The 21,436-nt window shown below is 39.2% G+C and overlaps 2 protein-coding genes across 4 annotated transcripts in view; both read right to left on the bottom strand.

The window, feature by feature from the left end:
- Positions 1-98, bottom strand: part of cep76 (centrosomal protein 76) — a 29,154-nt gene extending 29,056 nt beyond the window's left edge. For all 3 annotated transcript variants that reach the window (XM_037677181.1, XM_037677182.1, XM_037677183.1), the window contains exon 1: positions 36-98. In XM_037677181.1, the coding sequence (XP_037533109.1) occupies positions 36-98 (63 nt within the window). The remainder of the gene's footprint in view (positions 1-35) is intronic.
- A 1,209-nt stretch (positions 99-1,307) lies between these two features.
- On the bottom strand, positions 1,308-16,938 carry ptpn2a (protein tyrosine phosphatase non-receptor type 2a). Its single transcript, XM_037677180.1, has 9 exons — positions 16,646-16,938; positions 13,996-14,086; positions 13,813-13,913; positions 13,621-13,719; positions 11,988-12,125; positions 8,327-8,536; positions 6,875-7,039; positions 2,725-2,915; positions 1,308-2,539 (listed from the first exon to the last, which is right to left on the bottom strand). Exons 1-9 carry the CDS (start codon positions 16,700-16,702, stop codon positions 2,326-2,328), a joined length of 1,266 nt encoding a protein of 421 aa, XP_037533108.1. The 5' UTR covers positions 16,703-16,938; the 3' UTR covers positions 1,308-2,325.
- Between the last annotated feature and the right edge of the window lie 4,498 nt (positions 16,939-21,436).

The raw sequence follows: 21,436 nt of genomic DNA, 5'->3' as shown, positions 1-21,436 counted from the left end.
CAAACACACAGGAATATCAGTTACTGAGTTCTTACCTTGAGCAGATGGCTGTGTATCATCTGCTTCAACTCTGAAGCTTTCTCTGGAGGAAGACACATTTGCTTCGACACTTAATGCTAAAACAGATGGGCAAGCTAGTGAAGGTGTACGGCTACAAACATTAAGTTCAGCGGGTTTTTGTTTTAAATCTCTCTTTTTTTTAGCTATACGTAATAAATATGCATATTTTTCGTACCCCCGTAACCTTGTTCTTGTGTTGACAGTCACACAAACGCCAGTTTAAATTTAGACGAAACAGGAAGCGGGAACAAGTCTCACCTACTGCCTGATCAAAAATAAATAAAAAAAAGAAAGAAAACACATTTACCTATTACAAAATAAACTAAACTGTTGTGATTCTACAAAGTAATATTACAATTCCCCGTTTCGTTTTAATTAGTTAAAGCTTAGGTGTCGCTGAAAAACGTTTGAAAATGTATTCAGGATTCATACTGGTTGCCCCAACGTCATTACGAAAAACGGCTTCCAACGAAAGGACCCAATTTTGTAGTTTGAATTACATTTAATGATTTCATTTAGTTTTAATGCCATACCTCCTTTTCCCTCAATAGTCGTTTTTATTTTGAATTTTGACTTGTGTATACATCATAAAAATACTTTAAAAAGTAGGGTATAATAATTACAATCAAACGTTTAACGTGTTAGTTTAGATATCAACTTTTTTAAATTTACTAAGCAAAGAAAATCTTGTGCTTTCACCCCAACACAAGCTGTATCTTAGCAAAAACAAAAGCAAGTGAGTAAAGCACTGGGTACAAGGAAAACCTCTTCTTAAAATACTGCATCAGTTCCTGGAACCCAGTCTGAGCGCATTGAATCATTGATTTGGATCGCTGTCAAAATGAAATGACTGTACCAGCAGTGAAGTGGAGAGCTGGGGGCCGACGAGCTTCTCTGCCTGATTTACACACAAAACGCCAGCGATTTGGTGCATACATCAAAATATTTCATTACAATGAAGTGTCTTGTCCACACACACCCAACCTGCTATATTCTTACTGCATCTCTGCAGCATGAAGTAAATAGTAACGTGCAAGTGACCGTCCTTCCATGATATTCTACCGCTCAGATACTGCTGCGTACTGTTGTGGAACAGGCAAGTGTTTGGTTCTGATCGTGCTGGAGACCAGGGAGCACACTAATCACTAATTCACTGAACCTGTGTAAAACTAGAAGACGACCTGCTCACATGTGCAATCTATCAGTTCTATGTTTTATTGTACACGAGTACGACAACATTCGTCTTTCATCTTCTTTATTACAAGGTGCTCGCTCCAACGTCAAGTTCACACTTTCATAACTTCAGATTAGATGGGAGTTTAAACGCAATTGTGTAATGCTATAGGTGAAAATTAAAGTCACACAACAAAAATGTCAAAGGTACCAAGAATAGCTTCATTTAGTAACACGTGAGAGTTTCAAGAGAAAATACATTCCACATAATGGGAGTACAAGGCTTCGTCATCAACAGCTTGTTTAAGCCATCATCTTCCTGAAACAAATAGCTTTGCTTTGGTTTTCTTAATAAAACAGCAGAAAAACATGAACCCATCCAGTGGGTCAACACATGCACTAATGGGCAAGGAGCTCGGCAGTTTGTATAAATTCAGTGAAACGAGAAAAAGAACGTTCAGGAGGGGTTTGAATTATGACAGGGTTACCCCCTATGAAGTATCTAGTCACAAACACAAAATGTGTGTGTGTGTGTGTGTATTTGGCCATGTTAGGATGCCCTGCTTAATATGAGCGGAAGAACTGATGGTGATCTGGAAAACGAGTAAAAACATGCATTCATTATATTAAAACCAATAAAATCTCATCGCTGACCTTTTGGCTCTGGAGTTTTCCTACATCTTTAATGGTAGGATGGACATCATTCCCAGTCATGTAAAACGTATCCGTAAGTGATAAACACACAAGAGCCTATTACAAATAAAGAATGCAAAAATAAACCTGTCAGGAATTGTTTTCTTTGCACTGCACCTTTAGTCATTTCTTTCAAAGCAACTTTACTGCGACACATTCAACAACAGTGTAAAGAAGAGGGGAATCTTTGTGCTGGCACCAGGATCCTGAGATGTTACCTTTTTAAGATCTTACGAGAAAAATATACACTCATTTGATCTAGCACTCCTGCATTTTGACCTTAAGTAATAAATATCTTCAGTTATGCACATTGTACCATCTATATATACTAATGGAGGAAGTACCTAAGCCCTAGTACCGATGCAAAAACGGAGTCCGTTGTTAGGGAGCCAGTGCACTTTAATGAGCGTACATCCAGCACAACAGGCCGACCACCACCACTGCTCCGGCACCAACGCTAAGCAGTACGGGCCTCCAGGACTGCCTCGTCTCTTTCTTCTTCTTCTTCTTCTTCTTCTTCTCCTCCTCCTCTGAGTAACTCAGTCTTTGTTTCATCTGCTGGATCTTCTGTGTGGTGCTGGCAATCCTCTCCTCACGGTGTCTTTTCCTCACTCTGAAATATCAGATGGAAGAAAGAAAAATTGTGAGAATTTTAATCTTAAAAAAGAAACTGCCAAGGCAAAAATATTACATGGATAAAACAAGACGTTGAGTTAGTTTTTCTTTTGGGATAAAGACTAGCACACTGAAAATCTACAGAGCAATGTTTGTTGCAAGAGTTCCTGAGCTGCCACTTACTGCACAGAGTTTTCTATCACAGGGTGGTCCTGGCCGTCTGCCTCCTTTACCAGGAGGTGGTCTCCTGTGCCGGCCTGTGGCTCCAGGCATGATCCGTTGGGTCTGCTGTCACTTAGATGAGGTCTGGGTGGGGGTGGTGGAGGTGGTAAATCTGGCTCAAACACGTTTCTGGACAGGCCTATCAACGTGTTCTGCAATAGGAGACAAAATATAAAATAATAAGTATCAAGCACATCATTTTGCAACCAAAAGTATAATTTGAAGCTCAACATTTACTGGTTTACTTCAAAATTATTCTTAGTCCAAAAAGTATTTAAATTCCAATCAGCAGCACGGCTAACACAAACCCACACACAAGCTCAGGCAGCAGAGTGCTGTTACATGGTTTTCAGCTGCGCCATCTTGGTGTGGGCCTCCTCCTTAGAAGGCTGCTACAACTCCAACATGTCTCAACATAAGAAGATCTCAGTCGAAAACTCTGGCAGCAAGTGATGCATGCATGCTTTCATAAAACCTCGACCTTTATTTTAAAGTATGCATTAGTTTGGCTCATCTATTAGCTGTCTTCACTACTTGTATTCCAAATTGAGTGCTCTGACTGCAGTTTATTAAAGGCAATACCCGCACTACTCGGACACAGTGGTGCTTGAAGTTTGTCCAAAACTTTCCATCTTTCCACTGTCATTTCCAAACTTCCCATATCCATTTAAAACTTTTCAATATTCCAAATTTCCTATATTTCTGCATCAGTACGGCCTAAAGCATCATCAGATTTTCACACAACACCTAAAAGTAGATAAAGAGAGGCCAGTTAAACAAATGAGACTAATTATACTTGGTCATTTATTGAGGAAAATGATCCAATATTACATAGTGGTCACAGTATGTGAACCTTTGCTTTCAGTATCTAATGCGTTAGTTTTTCCTGATAATGGTTTTCCAATAAAACTGGAAGCTTGAAATATCAGCTACATTTTGTCATACTTTCCAACAATGTTTAAAAAGATACGTGGATCTTCAGACTGTTGTGAGACAGTTCATTTCTGGTTTTTCTTGTACTTTGTTAAAATCAGCATTTCTAGATTGGAATTCATCAAAAGAATAAATATTGGCACCACCTTTAATGCCAAAGTTACATCTAATTCTGCGCAGTCTCAAACTGTAATGGATCTAATGCATGATCTCAGACAACCTGTCAGCGCTTGGTGTATGTGTCAGCTGTTGCGCTTTACCTCACTATCTGCTAAATTTACTCAAGTATAGGGATTTTATGTAGGCTAACGTTGATTAGCTGTGGCAGCTGCCTTGAAATGAGTCAACACCAAAGGTTAATAATTTGCAGATGGACATCAAATAATTACTTTCTGAGAGTTTCATTGAAATCCGTCCAGTGGTTTATGAAATATTTTGTTAACATTAAAGAGTTGATTAATGCCAAGGTTCGAGGTGAAGACGTTGCACAATGTGTTGCTCTTGAAGTAGATTTAGGACAACACTGAGCTACAGAAAACACCAAACTTAGCCCAATATCTGTAAAATGTTGTATATTCTAAGATAAATTGGCTGTGACGGCCATCTTGAACTGGGCTGAGTTCAAAATGTAACCAGTTGTAGGTGTCAACCTGTTGATTACTTTTAGAAAGTTTCTTTAAAATCCGTCCAGTGGTTCATGAGATATTTTATTAACAGACAGTAAGATTAGTTCTAAAAGATTATGGCAAGGTTTTAAACACAGATCCTACACAATCAGTTGGCACTCACAGCATATGCTAATGATGACTCTCAGCTACTACTACACAAACTTTTAGCTGAGTATTTCCAAAACTGACAGAGTAAGTTTTAAATGAAGTGGAATTTGCTTTCCTGTGGCGGCCATCTTAAATCAGGCTGACTCCAAAAGTTTATTAGTTGTAGATGTACATCAGATGATAACTTTCTAAATATGTCATTAAGATCTATTCAGTGAATTATGAGATTCAGGCCGAAAGCAATGTGTTCAACACAATGGTACTTCTTCCAGTTAACCGTCAATAATGGTGTACCACAAGGCTTAGTCTTAGGACCCACACTCTTTACAATCTACATAGGTAATGTAGGTCAGAACATTCCTGACACATACTTGCATTTCAATGCTGACAACAGTTTACTGTCGAGCAAAAACAGTTGGTAAGGTTTTCCAACTTTTACAGTCTGCATTCGACATCAGACAGCCAGACTTATTCCATCTCAAACTGGTGCTAAATGCTAATAAAACCAAAGGGACGGTGTTTCCAAACTGATAGTTGGTACCAGCAGTCCTTCCTCCTAGCTTATCTACGAATGGTGTTCCTATTGAGTTTGTGGATTCTTACAAATACTAGGGAATCTTGGTCGATGCACATCTCTTTTATGTTGCATGTCGAAAACTTGACTTCAGTAACTGAAATTAAAACTGGGTTTCTTTTTCAGAAATAGATCTTGTTTAATTCTGAATGCTAGGAAACACCGTGTAGCTGCTAATTTCCTTTCAGCCACTGACGATGGTGACATTATTTATATGAAAGCCCCTACAAGCACCTTGCAGATGTTGGATGTGGTCTACCATGGTGCGCTAGATTCATAACTGGCTGTAACTGCCGTACCCATCACTGTACCTGTATTCATCATTAATTTCACACAGACTCTCACATTGGTGCATTTTCATCTTTAAATCACTCCTTGGTCTGTTGCCTTCATAAATCTCCTCCTACATATTACATCATCAGTGCAGCTACAGCGTGGGCTCTCGAGACAAAATTACCTGCAGCGTCTCCTCAGTGAATTCAGCCAAAGGGACTTTTCTTACTCTGCTCCTGTAACCTAGAACAGCTTGCAAAAAGATCTGAAGCTGCCCACTTTGACCTCTCTAATAAGGGACGTTAAACAATTGTTAAGTTCATTGCAAAAATCAATGCAGACATGTTCCTGTTTTTTGTATTTTTACCTCATTTCATAATGTAGCTTGACTTGACTTTGTTTTGTATCACTACTTCTATATACTTTTCATTTTATATGCATTTTATGGCTGTTTATTGTTGTGTGTATCTTATCTTTGGTTTTGTCTAAAACAGGTCTCTTGTAAATGAGTCGTGACAATGAAACTTCTTTCGTCTTTTTCTTCTTTCGGCTTTTCCCTCTTCAGAGGTGACCACAGAGTCATCCTCCTCCATCGCACTCTGTCCTCTGCATCGTCTGTCCTCACTCCACCTACCTCCATGTCCTCTCTAACTGCATCCATATATCTCCTCTGTCTTTTTCCTGGCAGCTGCACTTCTAACATCCTTCTATCAGTATACCCACTGTCCCTCCTCTGGACATGTCCAAACTACTGTCCCTCCTCTGGACATGTCCAAACCACTGTCCCTCCTCTGGACATGTCCAAACCACTGTCCCTCCTCTGGACATGTCCAAACCACTGTCCCTCCTCTGGACATGTCCAAACCACTGTCCCTCCTCTGGACATGTCCAAACCACTGTCCCTCCTGTGGACATGTCCAAACCACTGTCCCTCCTCTGGACATGTCCAAACCACTGTCCCTCCTCTGGACATTTCCAAACCACTGTCCCTCCTGTGGACATGTCCAAACCACTGTCCCTCCTCTGGACATGTCTAAACCATCTCAGTCTGGTCTCTCTAACTTTATCTCCCAGTTGTTCAACCTGTGCTGTACCTCTGATGATCTCGTTCCTGATCTTATCCATCCTTGTCTCTCCTAAGGAGAACCTCAACATCTTCATTTCTGCCACTTCCAGTTCTGTCTCCTGTCTTTTTGTCCATGTCTCTGTCTCCAGACCATACAACATAGCTGGTCTCACCACTGTCTTGTAAACTTTGCCTTTGACCTTTGCTGACACCCTTTATTCACAAATAACTCCTGAAACTTTTCTCCATCCACTCCATCCTGCCTGGGCTCTTTTTTTGTGACTCAGTGAGACTAACCTGTATAAATAAAGGTTGGATGAAAAAAAAAAGAAGCCGTTTTGCCAACAGTACAAAAAAACCAAGGCAAAAGCATTGTTGCCCTTTCAGCTTTTAGCAGCAGGTGATAACTAAGCTTCCGTTTGCTAGAGAAGCTCTCCACCTAAACTTTGAGAAGCTGGGCATCAGCCTTCAGTCATGAATGTGAGCTACCTGTGGCTCTGAGTTGTCAGTCAGAATGAGCTTGGCTCCCTCGATGATGGCCATGTAAGAAAAACGCAGCTGGTCCGCGGTCTGGATCAGACCCATGCGGTATTCTCTCATGCCTAACAGCACCTTCTGTACGTCCACTGATGACGGGCTCTTCCTCTTGTCCATCTAAAAAACAGATTTACATGTTTAGGAAACACAGGCGGTAAGATTATTCAGTGAAGTCATTGTTTTCACTTCATACTGAGTCACATCAAATTGCCCAACAGGATATGACACCATGTTTCTTCAGGTCACGATGTTACATCATCCATGGCATTCCTGACGCAAGATGTTTTTCTTAACTGGGTGCTGAAACAATGTAAACTTGGCTAAGTAACTTGTCCGTCACAACAAGCTGTGCATGTATATTCTGAACTACATAGTCTAAGATTTAGCAACCAAATTCCTCAGAAACACTTCAGATGGTTTGAAGGTGGTTAAACCTGAACGGGTGAGGAAGTGGAGGATTTCCTTTTGTACAGAAAAAGCTCCGCCCACTTCAAACCAGAGTCCAGACAGGAAAACTCAATTTCATTATTCCAGTTGTAACTGATGATTAATGATCTTTGTGAGATGAAGTCATCTCCTCCAGTACAACTTGTTTCCTGGATGTTGGCACTTGCAGTGAAATCAAGCAGCAATAATACACAACGGACTGCGTTCTTGCTTCACCCTCACAGGCTCATCCAAATAGAACATTTCAGATGCATCACGCTCAAAATTAGATTTTAACTTCAGGAGTCAGTAGAGTAGCTGCTGCACTTTTACACTCACAGTACATGTTGCAGTAAAACAGTGCGCGTTTAAACATTTTTCAGCTTTTCTTCACTAAACCCTGACGAGTCTAGAATAAGTGACGTCATCATGCCTGCCTTTAGTAATGACTTTGAAATTACATTGTCTTTTTGTTTTCAGTGTTAGCATCAAAGCTAATTGTTGGTCAGCACTCTGTAGTTTTTTACATGTTAATGTACAATTTATCAGGCATGGAAATCTGTTTATTTGTGAAATAAGCTAAAGTCCTTCGACAAAAAGCACCAGTACTGGTTTTATATTTACACTGCAGCGTGTTCAATGGTAATCAAATCGTTACAAAATAAAAGTGTCAATATTTCAGCATATTTTATAGACATTAAGCTCAAATTTGGCATGGTAGTAGCCAAGAGTATTTCACAAGAAATACTTTGTGCGCAGCATTTTTTTAATTTGGCATGAGATTCTGCGTAAGGGTTCATTTTGTTCAAGATTTGACTAAAATGCCTTCAATTTTTGAGCACACTTCATAATTATTTTAAAATCTCACCCTACTTTTATACCAAAACACAGAGCTTTACAGAAAGTTTTCACTCATTTAAACAACTTTTCTGTTGAATTCAGCATTTAGTGATGCTACTAGCCCTTCCCCTCTCATACCAGGAGTAGACAGGTGTCCACCAAGGCGAAGCTCCCCGAGCGGCCGATTCCAGCGCTGCAGTGCACCACCGAGGGCCCGTGTTTCGGGCCCAGCGAGCCAGACTCCCGAACCTTGAAGAGGAAGTTGAGGAAGGAGGCAGGAGATTCTGGCACCCCAAAGTCAGGCCATGTGGTGTAGTGAAAGTGGTAGATCTCTCTGGACTCTCCCGTCTAAAACCAAGACAAGATATGAGCCACAAGTGAAGGACTGAAGACAGTTCAGCCGTGCAGGCGTGAGGAGTGTAGTGCAAAACAACATAACCAAAGCTCCACTCAAGCCCGACTCAGGCTGGTACACATTTACACAAAGATTTAACGCTTCATTTGAGGCTTCTTCTGCACAGACGCACCCATCAGCCCGAGGTTTGAATGAAAGACGAGCAGGCAGCATGAGTAAACTTTGAACTTGAACATAAAACATCACAGGAAAGGCACTGGTGTTCTGCTTGGTTAAGAGAACAAAGGAGTACATCTGAAAAGTGTTGCACAAATATAAGTAAATCAGTATATTTCAGTGGATTAGGTCATAAACAATGCTTCTAAACGTATATTACTTTATGAGCAGAATGTTGGTTTGGCACCAGATCTGTCTCGTAACTGGCAAATCACTTCAAGCTTGTCAAGTTCATTTTACATCAACTTTTAATAAATAAATAAAAACATAAGGCCAGAAACTAAATTAATAAAACAATAACGTGGATATAAAAACAGTGACTAAATCTAAAAATAGTAGGAAACAGAGATAAAATATGCAAATTAAAATTGACCAACTAAAAATTGCTCAGCTTTAATGACCAAATTACCGTAGTCCCTCGCTACTTCGCCGTTCGTTTTTCACGGATTCGATGTATCGCAGTTTTTCAAAGTAAGATTGGACATGACGCAACTGGCTGATTGATGGACGAGCCATGGGTTGTTTATTTAAAATAAATTATTTTAAATGATTTTGCACCATGTGTGAAGCCCACAAATGCAGGGGAAGCTCCCTCCTGCAGCTGATCAGCTGATCTCCTTCTCTGCCACCACACACATTTCTCCTGCTGCAGAGCTGCGTTAACCCTTTGATGCCCTGCTGCACTTCTCTACATTGAAACTGTTTATTTAAGGAGGGAGATTGGGAGTAACAGGTGATGAGTGTGATTACAGCCTGGCACACGTCATGACAAAGTTGACTGAACATGAACTTCTGTCTCCCTACTTCGCAGTTTTTCACTTATCACTGGGGGTTACAGAACACCTGTGATAAACGAGGGACTACTGCATAACTGAATTTATATAATAATCCACTGTTGTGTATTATTCTCTGAAAAACGTTTGTATTATACGTTTTTAAATCCAATAACAGCAGTTTCAGTTTGGAAATTGTGCACAATTTTAAATTCACTTATACAGCCCAATATGCATCTTTATTAATACCAGTACATATTTTTAAAACCCTGCTGCCTGACCGAAAACACTTGGGTGGTACAAAGAAGGAAATATGTACGTAATCAAAAGCATTAAATACACAATAAATGATGCCAGTTATTAATGTTAAAAACTATTTGTTTTTGTCTTGTTTTAAAGTTTTTAGTCAAGACTTAAAACTTGAAGTTTATGGAACAAATACCGACTAGTGAATTGTTGACAGTTTAATTTTTCTCCTCAGCATTTAAGCCGATGTATAAATGCATAAAATGCCTTTGAAGTTAACAGTCAGTCGTTTTACAATCCCACGTCATATTCTTTTTAAAACTGTCAGAGTTGTAGGCACCGGCAGTCAACACATAAAATGTAGCTTCAGTCGGTCATTTGATGCCAGATCTCATGAAGACAACGATCAAAGAGCAGGTGGTGCTCACAGTCCATTTTTTATTCAAGTCCTACTGAATTCTGAATGTTCGTGACCAAGCGAGCAGTGAGTCATGCAGCCATGTTTTCAGCAGTCACTTCATGAAAACCAGGGCCTAGTTTTTGTCTACACCACATAATACAAACTACAAATACACACCAGTATTCCAACACTCACGTTATTTTATTGTACACCGTGTACACAACACACTGATTCAACACACTTCCTACACACATTTAGTTGGTTTTTTCTACTGAAATGCACAAATGAAATGAAGATAGGCAGATCTGGATCTATTTTTTTTAACTACCTTATCCTTGTGTTTTTTTTAAACCTGGATATTAAGAGTAGTTGTCTTAGATGTTTTTAATCATGAGATATTGTGCAGGTGTCAAAATGCAGCTCTAGAACTGACAGAATTTAAAATGAGCAGTGTTTATAATTTAGATGACAAGCGGCAATCGTTCCTCACATGAGCATGCGCCTTACTGACAGTTTAAAAACAACTAGCCCGACCGATATATCAGTATGGCCGATAATTTAAGGCAGATATCAGCGTTCGGGGACATATCAGTATCGGTGATAACTCGTCCATTATGTGCAGATATAAACGCTTCTAATTTTCGCCCCTAAAATGCTGGAACCAGCAATACTTGTACAATGTATCCAGCAGAGGGCGCATGAGGTCTTTCAAGTCTCTGCTGTTCACTTAAGTTTCACTTTCATGTTCAGCATGACCGAAGCAGCGAGCAATACTGTGTAGTGGATTTTGCTCAACAGAGCATGGTAAATTTATTTTAAGTGATCTGTAAAACAAATCAACAATAGTAAATTAAATTATCTTCAATACTCCAACCTGCTGGTCACTAGCTACATGCCTCTTGAGTTACCAAGCTAATGTTTAGATAACCTAGCATAGGTTATTACCACAATAAGTCTAACGTAGAGGTAAAATATATCAGTGTTGGTAACATTATCTTTGTCGTCTTCAAAGAAATGCATTGTTTGTCTGAAATATTTACTTCTCTACAAAAGAAAAATAAACATTGCTGCTGTCAATATTAATTAGACCTTCACCATGCGTGACTGATTGTTTAAACAATGAACAGGGAAGGGCGTTCCTTAGTTTAATTTATATTTACGTAACGCACTTGATAACTTTATGGTGAATAGCGGAGAATAGAAAATGTGAACGCACGTTAGGAACTGTTTTTGTGACCAGTGCAGCACTGGTAAACCTACAGTGGGACTATGCATAGTGTGGATCTGATTAGCTTAGCTTCATGGTTGCTAACAGCTGTGCTAAATAAACAAGCCCAGTTCTACTCACTGTTTACTGAGATTCTTGAGGGTGGACAGAGCTAGAACATTTTCACCCATTCTATCAGTTGTTGGCATTCGCCCCTCCCAATATTGGTATGAAAGCCTTCGGTCTCTTAAAAAAAAAGCTTAAGTTCAGCCTCTGTTGTCATGGAAATCTAGCCAAACTTGCACAGAGCCATCCTTAAGATACTGACAACGTTAACTTTCAGCACAACATTAAGTGGTTACGTTGTTCATCTTACTTTGTAGTACAACTCCTGATCTGCTGCTTGACATGATGAAACAAAGAGGCCGACAAACTGCTTAAGAAATGTTAAATGATCTGTTGATTCATCAGAGAAATGGAACAATGAGATTATTTTCTTGAAAAGGGCTGAACTGCCATGAATTCAACTCTTTACAAAGTGTTATTCCCGGACTTGTGGAGATAAATAGTTGAACTGTTTAACAGGTTCCTCCTGTGCTTACCTTTGTGTTCTCAAGGTCTAACACTCGGATCGTATACTGGGATTGGTCCTCCTCTGACAGCAGCCTCACAACAAAGCCCGCGTCTGTGAAAAACATCTGCAGCTCCTTTGACGTGGGCCAGTACTGTGCACACTTTTCCTGTTGAGGCAAAGAAGAATTCAGTCCTGGACAGGTGGCCATGTACACCCATGTTATGAGAGGTGTGACCTTAAGGACAGACACACATGTACCAAGTAACGGTCTCTGGGGAGTGTACAAATATTTGTTAAGTCATTTTATATAATATTCCTGGAAAGCCGTTTTCTCAAAAGTAACAGGTAGGAAGATGCTTTGTGTGGTCAAACAAAAAGGTGCATCTTTTCTGGTTAGGCCAGTTTTAGCTGATGCAACTTGAAGAATCATTTCCTGGCTTGCAGAGACAATAAATGACTTGATCTGGATTATGGTCACATTAAATAACTTCTCAACCAAAATCTAAAGTAAACCATTTATCAAATAATTAAACTCTGTTTAAATCGGTGCTGTATAGAGGCCAAAACAATTGCTGCTCAAAGAGTTAATTGATCTTAGATAAGAAAATTAAACTTAACCGATTCATTATAGTTTACATTGTTCACTATTCATATTCACACCCGTTATAATCGAATAAAACAAACTTCAGTAATGATTTTGTTTTTTCCTTCTTAAGAGCATAAAAGAAAAGAGTAAACATTAGTCAGGCTGTACCTGACTCTAAGTTCAAGGACAGCGAATGTGTGAAAACATCAGACATTGTTCAAGATTAGACCAACTTTAAAGAAAATAGTTCATGGTAAGTCTGTAAGACAACCTAAAGGTCAGAGGTCATAGTCAGGGAGCACATCAGGACTCAGTCTGTGCCATCGTTTATCCCTCCACTCGTGTTCCTGCAGCACTCCACATCTCTGCAGAGCCAATCTGAATCAATCATTCAATAAAGTCTAATCAGTGCTTTCCATCACAGCCATACACCGACGGGTTCAACGCCTTGCTCAGCGGCACTTCGACGCGTGACTGCACTCGCAGAGTTGACCCAAGCATTCAAAGGTCAAACGTGGGGCCATCAGTCTGAGAACTGAAGCTTGACTGAAAGTAGGTCACACAACAGGAAAATAACTCCAAGTATAACTGAGAACCTGCAAAGAATTGACTGAAAAACATCTCAAGGTGCTGAAATGGCCACTTTAAAAAAATTCAAAGAAAAAAACTTTATAAGTGGAAAAATAAAAGAGTGAGAAAGTCATACAGAAGACAGTTCAAGTTATTTCAACCAAAAGTGATTCTACAAGCTGCCGAGTCATAGATGGAGCTTATAGTTCACAATAATGATGAAAAATGTTGATCACTGGGGTTATATTTATACAAGTTTGTAAAAAGCAGAAGGATTTGTACATGTTGATGCCTAAAAGATCAGAAGTATTTAACAAAATATTCTTACTATGAAAGTGCCAATGATTTATGGTACTTGCCCCTACAGTCAGCTGTAAAATGTTTGTTTTTACATGTAGTACATGAAAAATGTGTATGCAACTCCATAAAAATGAACATTTCTAAAAACCGGCAGGTTCAGCAGGAATATGAAAGAAGGCTGATCATCAGGCTCAGGTGTACTCACAGATCCTTTTTCTATAACTCTGTTGAGCATTATAACAGCTTTGGAGCGCTGCTCCCAAATCATGAGCCAGAAATGACCACACGTAGTCGCCAAAGGGCCCTGTGGCAGTAAAGTACAGAAAGAGAATTAAACAAACGCACAAGTTATTTGTACAAAATACTGGAATGTGCATTTATTCAGCAGCCCACATACCTGAGAAAGAATGTAAGCTCTTTCAGCTTCTGTCACGGTGACTAAACTTGCATTTATGTAGTCATTTTCTGCGTTTCTCAGTTTTACCCGACTGTGATCATCTAAAGCCGAAGCACAGAGCAGACCAGTCATAACAACGTCACCGTTGTTGAGCAACATTTAAGATCTCTTTCAGGAACTCACACGGGCTGACATCTCTGTAGCGGTTCAGAGCCCTGTTCACTGCAAGTTTTGCTACTTTGTACGGATGTTCCACAGCCTGGGTGCGGATTTCCTAAAGCAGACAAAAGAAGCATTCAAATAAAAAAGTCAACATAAATAATGTGTACACACAAGTGAGTCTGTCCGGTTTTTGTAGGGTGGATGCAAGAGTGATGACAATGATGGCATCAAAGTACCAGCACATAGAAAAGTACCAGTACATAGAAAAAGAGATGAAAGGTCTGCATTGTACTTGTGCAGGCTCACTGGGAGAGCTCTGCTGGTCAGTCTGTCATTTAAAAAGTATTCCTGCTTTCTTTCTCTTCACCTTTGTTATGTGGCTGTGAGCAAATGAACAGAGTTCACTTTTTGAAAGTGAAACTGATTAAAAGAAAGACAGACAACATCACACTGTAAAGCATCAAATCATCTACTTGGGAGGAATTTTACTGAACAACTTCAAAGCTTGTAACCAGAAGAGACTGTATATAATATTTACTAGGGATGCATGACGGAATCGGACGATATTAACATTCAATTTCAATATATCGGACATTCCATTAAAATAACTCACTGATATAAAAGTTGCAGTTTTTGCCTGCAGCGGCAGCGCAACGCGATGACGTCACGTGCGCCTACCCGATCTCACGGCGGAGAGGAAAATTCAAAATGTCAGCTGTGTGGAAGTTTTATTTTCCGTTGGTGAGGATGTTGGATTCTGAAGGTTTATGGACCACGTTGAGCTTCACTACATCGTCCGCAGGCGGAGATATTTGTCCGACGTAACGTTACCAGAGTTACACGCCGTCATTGAGAAGCTAATAGCGATAACTTGGGTGAGTTTTACCACAGACATTTGGACGTCAAGTGTTAGCCATGATTTAAGTCTTACAGAACAATGGATGGACAAAAACTTTGAACTTAAAAAGTCTGTCCTTCATGCACAGGATCCACACTGCAGCTAGGAACCTGGAACAAGCTCCACAGGTGAGACAGCATCGCAGGTGACTAATGCTAATAAATAACATTTAACACTTTTCATTTAATATAAGTCAACGTGCTGTGCATATCATATGGCTGTTACTGAATATATGTCACCAGCTCTTACAGCTGTTGCACAATTTTTGTAGCAAATAAGCCTAAATAAGAGGACTATGTTCTGACAAAGGAACATGTATAAAATATCGGTATCAGCATCGGTTATCGGCCGAATAACTTTTAACATATCGGTATATCGGCCAAAAAAACAATATCGTGCATCCCTAATATTTACAAATATCTACAAAACTAAAGAGTATTGTATATTATAAATATATTATTATTATCATTATATGTATGTATGCAATATATATATTAATTTGTGTGCCTCTTTTATGATTGCCTATTGTTGTTGTTGTCACTGTTGTCATCACTTTGTTAAAAAATAATAAATCAGGTCTCTCTTGTAAATGAGTCCCCGAGGCTCAGTGGGATTAACGTGTATAAATAATAATAATAATAATAATAATGTCATCACAATGTCAGCACTGTATGTTTCCATACAATGGCGAAATTAGTCTCTGCATTTAACCCATCCACCACCAGGTGGTGCAGTGGGCAGCTATTGAAAGCGCCCGGGGGACATTTTGGGGATGAGACGTGCTGCCCAGAGACACCACGTGATGTGCAGTGACTGGGGATTGAACCTGGGACTTTCGGGTCCCAAGCCGGCTGCCCTGCCTCTACAAATAAAGGTTGAATGAATACAAACTGCTCTCCAAATCTATAAATTACTGGTTGTTAAGTCATCATACTGGTTCTTGTATATTATCCTGTATTTTTGTATGATTTTCATAACTTTTAACAAATATATGGGCACATGTGTCTCCCACGACCTGCAATGGAAGAAGCGGGTAAAGATAATGGATGAATGGATGGATGATTTACCTAAGATTGCAATTTTATCAATTATGTGCTGCTTCATAGATGTTAATCTACTTAAATGTGTTTATTTCCCTGTGTCCCATCAACCTGCCGTGGTCTGCAGAGAACTATGAAGCTGTCACATTTATGATGTACTGATGAGTCTGCTCCTCATTTTAATCAGTTCGTGCTCCGTCAACATACATGTTCCATCAGTCAGCCATGGCCACATGTCTGCTGTGCTGAGGTGAACCACGTCCTTCAGCACCTGTGCTGTCACTTCCCTGGAACTGCTGAACAAGAAGCCAACATCTCCAACATGAAGCTCGTGCAGTGCAAGGACTCGGCCAAACGGAACAGACACAACACAACCTAAATCTGCATGTTGGGTTGTGAAACAGCGCTGGTGATCAAACACACGCGTCTTTCTCTGGAAGTCCTGGCGAGTTCTCAGAAACTGACGTCTGCAGGCCAGATAAGCGCGCGCCGCGGCACGTTCCAGCTACGGAAGTCCGCCGCTGCTAACGTGCCGCTAACATCTCACACCAGTCTCTACCAGGTGCACATCACCTGTGCCTTTTACACTTTCCACAGCGCGATAAAGCTTATTGTTTACTCTAAAACACACAAGACCATTAAGGATACACGTGTCCAAACAGTGCGTCTTTGAAATGAGCTAGCTTAGTAGCATCGTTAGAAACACGGAGGCCCAGTCAGCGTCCCGACTTACGTTGTAAAGGTTTTGCCATTTGCCGGACGAGTCAATATCCTCAAATTCTTGCTCCATTCTGCTTTAATTGGTGAGGAGAGAAGTCTGCTGACTGACTTCAGGGTGTTCAGCACCGTTCAACTTACTCCCCTCTGTGAGCCATCTAAACAGCGATGGGTGTAACCCGATGAATCCCTGCAGGGAGTCCGCCTCCCTTTACTTTGACTCACTTGGGTTGCCAGATATGCAGCGATCTACTATCGAACTGCGCTTCTTCCGACAGGGTTCTTCTTCTTCTTCTTCTTCTTCTTCTTCTTCTTTGAGGTTTATTGGCGGTTGGCAAACAACGAAATTGGTGCATTACCGCCACCGACTGGTGAGGAGTGTGGACCAAAATGTCACTCAAGGATTAAATCCTCTTAAATAACTGTGTTAATTTAAGATAATGAAAGATTATCTGATAAATTTTACTATTTGAGTTATTTCTGAATAAATCAATTAAATCTAATTTTACTTTAATTTTTTTTAAACTTTTGAATCAACTGTTGTCTTTATTCCTCGTACGTTTTGCAGTATAACATTACATGTTGTCTCATCTGTTCCACAGTAACCACTGCAGTGTTTCCCTAAAATAAAAAGAGTGCTGTTTAACCCAGTACGCCCAAATCTGAGACAAGAAATAATTGTCTCTTCTCTCCTCGTCCTCCCTGTACTTCTCATTTCTCCAGTTTTCTTTTGGATTTTATAGAACCAGCGTCCTTTCTTTTCTTCCTCCCATAGCTTTTGCCATTTATCCTTCATTTTCTGTTTTATTAAAAGTTTTATTTCTGTTTTACTAAAATTAACTACTAACTCCACTGATAGATTTCTAGTGGCTTCCTTTGCAGCTTTATCTGCCATTTCATTTCCTGTAACACCATAATGAGCTGGTATCCATAAAAAATGTATCATTAGACCCATCATATTTATTCTGTATAATGTCTGTTGAATTTCTATTAAAATATCTGTCCTGCTTTCTGAATGGTTACACTGGTAACTGACTAATGATGAACTGGAGTCTGAACAAATCACTGATCTCAATGGTCTTGTTTCTTCAACCCACTGAATGGCTAATAATATTGCGAGCATTTCCCCTGTGTACACTGAAAGTCCATCATTACTTATTTTTCTAACTTTGATGTTGAACTCCGGAACAATGAAAGCTACACCTACTTTATTTATTAATTTCTTGGAAGCATCTGTGTAAATTTTAACATACAGTAGCTGTAATATGTATTGATATGGTTCTGTACCGTATTTGAATTTAAAATGAACCCATTATTCTCGTTTCTTTTTTTCAATAATGTAAAATCTACCATGGCATCTGGAAGTATCCAAGGTGGTATTACTGGTAATGGAGTTATTTGACTTATATTGATTTGATCTATTTTGAGTTCTGTTGTTTTCTTATTCACAGTCCAACCAAAACTTCTAATATCTTTTACTTCTTTTTCCCAGCAAGGTTTAACTGTCTCTTGTGTTGGATGATCCTGTCCATGACCTCTCAGATTAGCCCAGTAATTTAGAGTTAGTTGTTCTCTTCTAATTTTGAGTGGTATTTCTCCCATTTCTACCAGTAGTGATGTTGTTGGGGTAGATCTCATTGCACCTGTACACAGTCTCAATGCTTGATAATGAATACGGTCTAACTTTTGTAACGTTGTATCTGCTGCTGAATTATAAACAATGCTTCCATAGTCTAGTACTGATCGAATTAATCCTGTGTGTGTGTGTATATATATATATATATATATATATATATATATATATATATATATGTACACAGCCTTAAGTGCTTTCCTGTCTGCCCCCCAGTCACTTCCAGTTAAACACCTCATGATATTTAACACCTTCTTGCATTTATCTAAAACTTTCTGTACGTGTATATTCCATGTAATCCTCTCATCAAACCAGACCCCAAGAAATTTAAACTGCTTCACTTTTTCTAGTTCTTGGTTATTTAACTTTAGTTTAATATCATCTCCAATTTTTTTTCCTTGTAAACAACATTGTCTTAGTCTTTTCTACTGAAAATCTAAGTCCCCACTTGTATGACCATTTTTCAACTTTATAAATAACTTCTTGCATTTTTCTAGTAATAAACTCCAAGTTCCTTCCCATCTTCCACATTGCTTCGTCATCAGCAAAAAGAGAAAAACCCATCCCAGTACCTACATTTTGAAACACATCATTTATCATTATTGTAAACAATAAAGGACTTATTATACACCCTTGTGGAGTTCCGTTTTCGACAATGTGTTTCACAGAATAATGGTTTCCTATCCTTACTTGTATTTGTCTCCTGGTAAGAAAATCTTTTATCCATCTGTACATCCGTCCTGTAATGCCTATATTTCTAATTTTAATTAATAAACCTTCTTTCCACATCATATCATACGCTTATTCAATATCAAAAAACACTGCTACAATACTCTCTTTTTAACTTGGGCCTTTCTGATTTCAAATTCCAAACTTAAAACTGAATCCATGGTGTTTCTACCTCTCCTAAAACCACTTTGATATTGTGACATATATCCTTTTGATTCTATATAGTAAATCAACCTGTCATTAATCATTTTCTCCATTATTTTGCATATATTAGACGTTAATGCAATCGGTCTGTAATGTTCTGGGTTTGTGTCATCTTTGCCTGGCTTGTGTATTGGTATTATCACTGCTTCTTTCCATCCCTGTGGTAATTTTCCATTCTCCCAAACTTTATTATAAAGTTCTGTAGTGAACTCGGCCTCAGACCAAAACCTGCCTCTGAAGACCTTCATGGGACAGGAACTGTTATTTCATTGATTTGAATCCAGAAATACAACTTAGCTCATCCAGAGACTGTCTAATTGTATCCTGAAGTAATCAATTGAAAGAACACTCTTCTTTTATATTATCATTACTATTTTACAATATCTTGATAATCAAAAGTGTGTTTAGTTCAAACCATTTTTAAATGTTGAAGTGAACCACTCGTTTTAAATCAACTGTGAAACAGTATTAATGATTTTTTAATCCTCATTTAAATTAGAAATCAAGTTAAATGTCTATTTACAAAGTAATTATGCATTTTTGATCTTCTGTCTGAAATGAAAAGTAGTGATGTCGGTCAAAAGTCAGAAAGAAGTTATTAGAACGAAGTGTCGTGTTTTTAAACCTAGCAGACGGTAAATAAGAAGCTACTGGCATCTGCTTCCTCCCACTTCGCCATAACATGTCTCTGTCTGTACGGGACGTTTCTAAAACATTCCTGCTGTTTTCTTGACTTGTAATGACCCTCTGACGTCACTAGAACCACCCCATGGTGGTTGTTTCAACCAATCAGGAAGTCCTGAAGTGACCGGAAGTGAGAACTCTTTAAGAGTCCACACTTCCTTGAACTTCTCAGTCTTCAGTCTTCTTGAGTCTTTGACCGGAGTCTTCCTGGGGTCTTCTTCAGTCTTTTATGGAGTCCTCCACTTCTGAGTGGAATCTCTGACTGAAATCTTCCTGAGAGTTCCTAAGGAACTTTCAGATTTAATCAATAGCTGATGGATTTGACCGTGAGACGAGGGTCCGTCCATCCCAGCTGGAGTCACAGCGCCTTGCTGTGAACTCACCCAGGCGTAACGCCCTACAACTTCTAAGGAAGCTTATTCTGTTGAACGGAGTACCGTCACTACTTTGGACGATTCTCAGCCATCCTGACTGGAGACGCTGAAAGGTAGCGTTGAAATGGATCTCTGTACCGGAGCTGACCTATCTTCTGCAAAGGTAACGAGTCGCCACGCACCGAGTGTACCGGGGCTGAGCTGGGGTCGGATGAAGGCAGCCATTCCTAGTCAACACACTTTCCCTCATCCATCTTTTCTCTCCATTTAAACTCCTTCATTTCCCATCTTTAAACTCTTCTATTTTGCCAGTAGTCTAGATGCCTTCTTCAAGTTCTGTTGTCTTATTAAGTAAAACGTGCCAAGTTTTATTAATCAGAACCAGATCAGCTAATCAAGTGTACAATGTTTTGATGTTAAATTTTGATTCTGTTCAATAAATGACCACATTTATTTTGATGGGTCAAAGGAAATTAACGTCTCATGTCACTGATTAAACAATCCACGCACAGTTACCTCGGTCACATGGCTGAATTTAAATCGAAAAAGAGAGAACCCGTTTATTTAAATATATTGTAGCCAAGGGCAGTTAACCTAGCCCTTAGCACGCTACAGTTCCAATAAAATGTCTTTAGAGGATTCACTAAGATGTTTCACCATTAAATAACAAATCTGATCTTTCCCAGGTGTTGTTAGCTTAAATTTCTGTAGGGCTCCATTTAGTTCTGATTTTGTAAAAGGAACATTTAATAGATCACTTCCATCCTCTACATGCTCCAAGATCTCTCTATTCTCTATCATTGTCATTTCTCTTCCCCTTTTCCTTTCCAAAGTAATAGTATCTGAACTATGTATTTTAGTAAAGGTTTTAGCCATCAGATCTGCCTTTTCTTCATCTTTTACTGCTGTAATTTGACCATTGCTTAATACCGGATAACCATATTCTCTTTTAATTCCATTCATTCTTCTTATCATTGTCCATACTTTATTAATCCCAGTTTCTCTTCCTACTGAATTACAGAAATTCCTCCAATAATCCATTTTTGCACTTTTAATAGTTCTTCTCACAATGGCTTGACATCTCTTATATTCAATAAGATTTTGGGAGCTGTGATTCCTTTTTAACATTTTAAAAGCTTTATTTTGACTTTTGATTACTTTATCACACTCCTTTGTCCACCAT

This window comes from Nematolebias whitei, chromosome 5, assembly GCF_014905685.2.
Source record: "Nematolebias whitei isolate Nwh7 chromosome 5, NemWhi1, whole genome shotgun sequence".
NCBI lineage: Eukaryota > Metazoa > Chordata > Actinopteri > Cyprinodontiformes > Rivulidae > Nematolebias > Nematolebias whitei.
Note: the sequence above shows the minus strand (reverse complement) of the source record. Positions and strands in the feature narration are given on the sequence as shown.

Bases quoted from the DNA above. Each gene is read 5' to 3' on its own strand.
- ptpn2a (XM_037677180.1), bottom strand. From the start codon at position 16,702: ATGGAGCAAGAATTTGAGGATATTGACTCGTCCGGCAAATGGCAAAAC. The intron at 13,914-13,995 runs GTGAGTTCCTGA...CTTCGGCTTTAG, and splicing joins CTACAGAGATGTCAGCCCGT to ATGATCACAGTCGGGTAAAA. The intron at 2,916-6,874 runs GTAGCTCACATT...CTCCTATTGCAG, and splicing joins CTGACAACTCAGAGCCACAG to AACACGTTGATAGGCCTGTC.